We start from the raw sequence: 3,662 nt of genomic DNA on the forward strand, positions 1-3,662 counted from the left end.
CCCGGGGAGCGAGCAGGTCTGGGGGAAGCCATCACCTGGCCTCTTTGCATAAGCGGGAGAGGTGGCAATTCGGGGTCTTTTGTCTGGGGATCCGCAGGGATCAGCAGTAAAAACAACAAGCCCAAAAGCGGGGTGGGAGGAGGAAAGGGATTTTGGGGGGGGTGGGGGCGGGGAGGGGGAGGGGGGCCGGGGCCGCTCGCCTAATGAGGAGGGGGTGCTCTTTGAGGGACGGCTCCTTCGCGCAGTGTCTTGGGATGAAAAGTTATCTCTGGTACTTCGCCGCACGAAGGTATTTGACCCCCCAGCGAGCTCGCTGGCCTTTGTTATACAGACTTTTAGCGAGTGGGGAATTCACATCGCTTTTCTTTTTCTTCTTTTTCTTCTTTACGCTGTGCATTAAGTAAGTCACTGACAACATCCGTAAAACCTGAGTCAACACGAGAATAAAGAGGGGAACGAAGCGGGAGAATAGGAAGAGCGGATCGGCTCCCCTGGAAAACGAAAAAGAAAAGGAGAAAGGGAGAGAGAAAGGGGGAGAGGGAGCCAGCCCGGCGGACGGAGAGGTGCGGGGCTCTTGTGCAGTTGTGTATGATTTTTCTCTTTAATTCCAGGTGCCGCGGAGCTGTAGATAACCGGCTCACTTTGCGCGCAGGGGAAGGCGTGCATGAGTTGACCTTCCGTTTTTGTTGCAGAAGGGGCGATGCCGGGGCCGGGGCAGGCCCGGCACGGGTTTTCTCTGGCACTGGGCGAAGCGAGGCGGCGGGGGGGAGAGGGGCCGGGGGGGGCCAGCGGCGGCCGAGCCCGGCGGCGCGGCGGGCTCCAGGTGCCCGAGCCCGGGGCGAGCGCCGGGGCTCCCGGAGCGCCGTCGCCGCGGGGGATCAGGCCGATAAGTCGCGGGTTTTGCTGCGCGGCTCCATGCGGAGCGGAGCGGAGGGCAGGGGCGCCCGCCGGGCCTGGCCGTGCGGGAGAGGAGGAGGACGGTGGCAGCACAGGTGAAGGCCGGCCCTCCCCTTCCCCGGCGCCCCGCGGCTCGGGCCCCTCCGGCGCCGCCGTTTCTCTACCAGCATCTCGGTATTTTTCTTTTCGCTCCGGAGCGGGCCGCGCTCGACCCCGCGCCCGCCCGGCCGCCGCTCCCGGCTCCGCGCCGAGCCGCCGAAACGGCCCCGGTGACTCCCCGAAACTCGGCGGCGGCAGCGGCGGCGCGAGGGCATCGCCGGGGAACGAGCGCGATTGATTTTCTGTGCCGGTTTTCATAGAGACGGTTGGGGAAGGAGAGGAAATACCAGAGAGGAATTCAGAAAAGCAGCGAGATAGAGACAGACAGACAGAAGAAAAATAAAGAGAAAAAGAAAGACGCAGAGAGAAATAGAAGAAGAGAGCGAGAAGGGAAAGAGAACGAAAGTAAAAGGAAAAAAGAAAAAGAAAGAAAAATAAAGAAGGAAAAGGGAGAGAAAGAGAGAGAAAGGGAGGGAAAGAAAGAAAACAAAGAAGGAACAAAAAAGAAAGAGAAATAAAAAAGGAGGTAAGAAAGGAGCGGAGAAAGAAAGAAAAAAGAAAAACGAAAAGAAAGAAAGAAAACGAGAGAAAGAGAGAGAAAGAAAAAGAAAGAAAGAAAACGAGAAAAGAGAGAAATAATGAAAACGAGCACGGGAGAGAAAGGAAAAGGAAGGAAGGAAGACAGAAAAAAGAACAGACAACGAAAAGGAGAAAAGGAGAGAAAGAAAAAGAAAGAAGGAAAGAAAGAATAGAATAGAAAAGAAAAAATAACGGAAAAGAAAAAGAATAGAATAGAAAGTGATAAAGAAAGAGAAAAGAAAGCAGGAAACGAGGGAGAGAGAGAAATAAAGAACGAAAGAAAAAAGAAAGAAACGGAAGGAAAGACAGAAAGACAAAAAGAAAGACAGAAAGACAGACAGAAAGAAAGAACGAAAGGAAGAACGGAAGAAGGAAAGAAAGAAAAAGGAATAGAAAGAAAGAGAAAAAGAAACCGTTACTCGATTTCCGACCTGGCTCACGCCAATGCTCACGCCATGTCTAGGTCTCTGCCTGAGTTAGTGGGTTCGCTCGTTTTCCTGCTGTGGTTGACGCTGAAGCCCGAGGCCGCGGTGCGGGGCGGCGGGGCTCGGCCCCCGCCCGGTGCGCGGCCCCCGGAGCGGCCGGGACACGGCGCCGCCACGCGCGTTCGCGACCGGCTCGGGGCCGCCGGCGCGGGCTGGGGCGGCGCGGGCGCTGCGGGCAAAGGGGGATCTCGGCGCAGGATTTAACACGGGGCCGGGGCAACACAGCAGCTGGGACAGGGCGAGCGGGCCGGTGCCGGTGCCGGTGCCGGTGCCGGTGCCGGGGCCGGGGCCGGTGCCAGCGCGGCGGGGCCCTGCGGCCCGAGCCGGCCGGCAGCGCAGGAGCCGTTGTGGGCGGCTGGCAGGAATTTCCGATTGCACAGGGCTGAGGGGAAAAACAGCCCGGTGTAAATGCGTACCTAGCGATATGTTTAGGGAGATGCGTGTATACATACACACCTATACATATTTGTGTATGTATGTGTGTATACATATATGTACACACACGCACAAGTACATATACACACATATACAAATGTGTATGCACACATACATATAAATACACCCACACATGCACCTGTGTTTATATTTGTAGGTATATATACACATGTATAAACCCAGCTGCTCTCTGCGCGCTGCCAGGCGGGCCGAGCCGCGGRCGCGCACGGCGCGGTGGCACCGGGGTGCCCTCTCCGCCGCGGCCGCGCCAGGCGCTGCCGAGCCCCGGGGCCCTCGGCGCCCTCCCGGAGCGCGTTCCGAGGCCCGCCGCGCGCGGACGTGGGGCCCCTCTTGCGCCCACGCTTTGGGTTGCCACCGACTCGTTCAGGCGAGCGGAGCCGCCGCAGAGCCGGGCGCGGGTCGCCGCTCTCGGCAGCCCCCGCGGCCGGTACCGGCGCTCCCGGGCCGCCCCGTCGTGCTGGTGCCATCCAAAGCCAGAGCCCGTCGGGGCGCGGGGGGAAAGAGGGATTTTCCGCGGCCAAGCGCTGCCCCATGCCCAGCCGCGGAGGCTCCGCGCTGCGCAGGGAGAGCGGCCGGGCGGGGTGCGCCGGAGCCGCGGCTGGGCCGAGCGGCCCCGGGGGGCGGCCCGGACTCCTGGGCCCCCCGGCCTGTGTACCACCCCTCCGGGGCTGGTGTTAGCCCTCTGCCTTCCCCATGTCCGGGGTGGCTCCCGCGGCACCTTTTCCTGCGTGGCCGGGCAGGGAACAATGTGGGGAAAGAGACGGTCGTGGCAGCGGGGGGCTGAACTGGGGGACACGGTGGGGGGTGTGTGTGTGCGTGTGTCAGCGCCGATCACATGCTGTAACAAAATTAATATGTATAATCTATAATGTACGTAATAGGGATGGGTGTGTGCTCGTGTATATAACGTGCGTGTGTGCAGAGGCCGCCCGCAGAGACAGCGGTGTTCACGCATTTGCTTGCGCACACGCACACACACACACGCACTCCGCTCCCACGGCCTTGCACACACACACACACACGCACGCAAAAACGGCGTTGCACACACACACGCACCCCACTCCCACGGCCTTGCCCACACACACACGCACGCACAAACGGCGTTGCGCACACACACTCGGCACCCACGGCCTTGCACACCCCCGG

At 60.0% G+C, this 3,662-nt stretch overlaps 1 protein-coding gene across 1 annotated transcript in view; it reads right to left on the reverse strand.

Annotated features, from left to right (window-relative positions):
- Window positions 1-2,032, reverse strand: part of LHX5 (LIM homeobox 5) — an 11,291-nt gene extending 9,259 nt beyond the window's left edge. Inside the window, exon 1 of the mRNA XM_026075270.1 lies at window positions 2,028-2,032. Coding sequence (XP_025931055.1) covers window positions 2,028-2,032 — 5 coding nt within the window. The remainder of the gene's footprint in view (window positions 1-2,027) is intronic.
- Between the last annotated feature and the right edge of the window lie 1,630 nt (window positions 2,033-3,662).

The sequence above is a fragment of the Apteryx rowi genome, unplaced genomic scaffold (genome assembly GCF_003343035.1).
Source record: "Apteryx rowi isolate R43461 unplaced genomic scaffold, aptRow1 scaffold_40, whole genome shotgun sequence".
Classification (NCBI taxonomy): domain Eukaryota; kingdom Metazoa; phylum Chordata; class Aves; order Apterygiformes; family Apterygidae; genus Apteryx; species Apteryx rowi.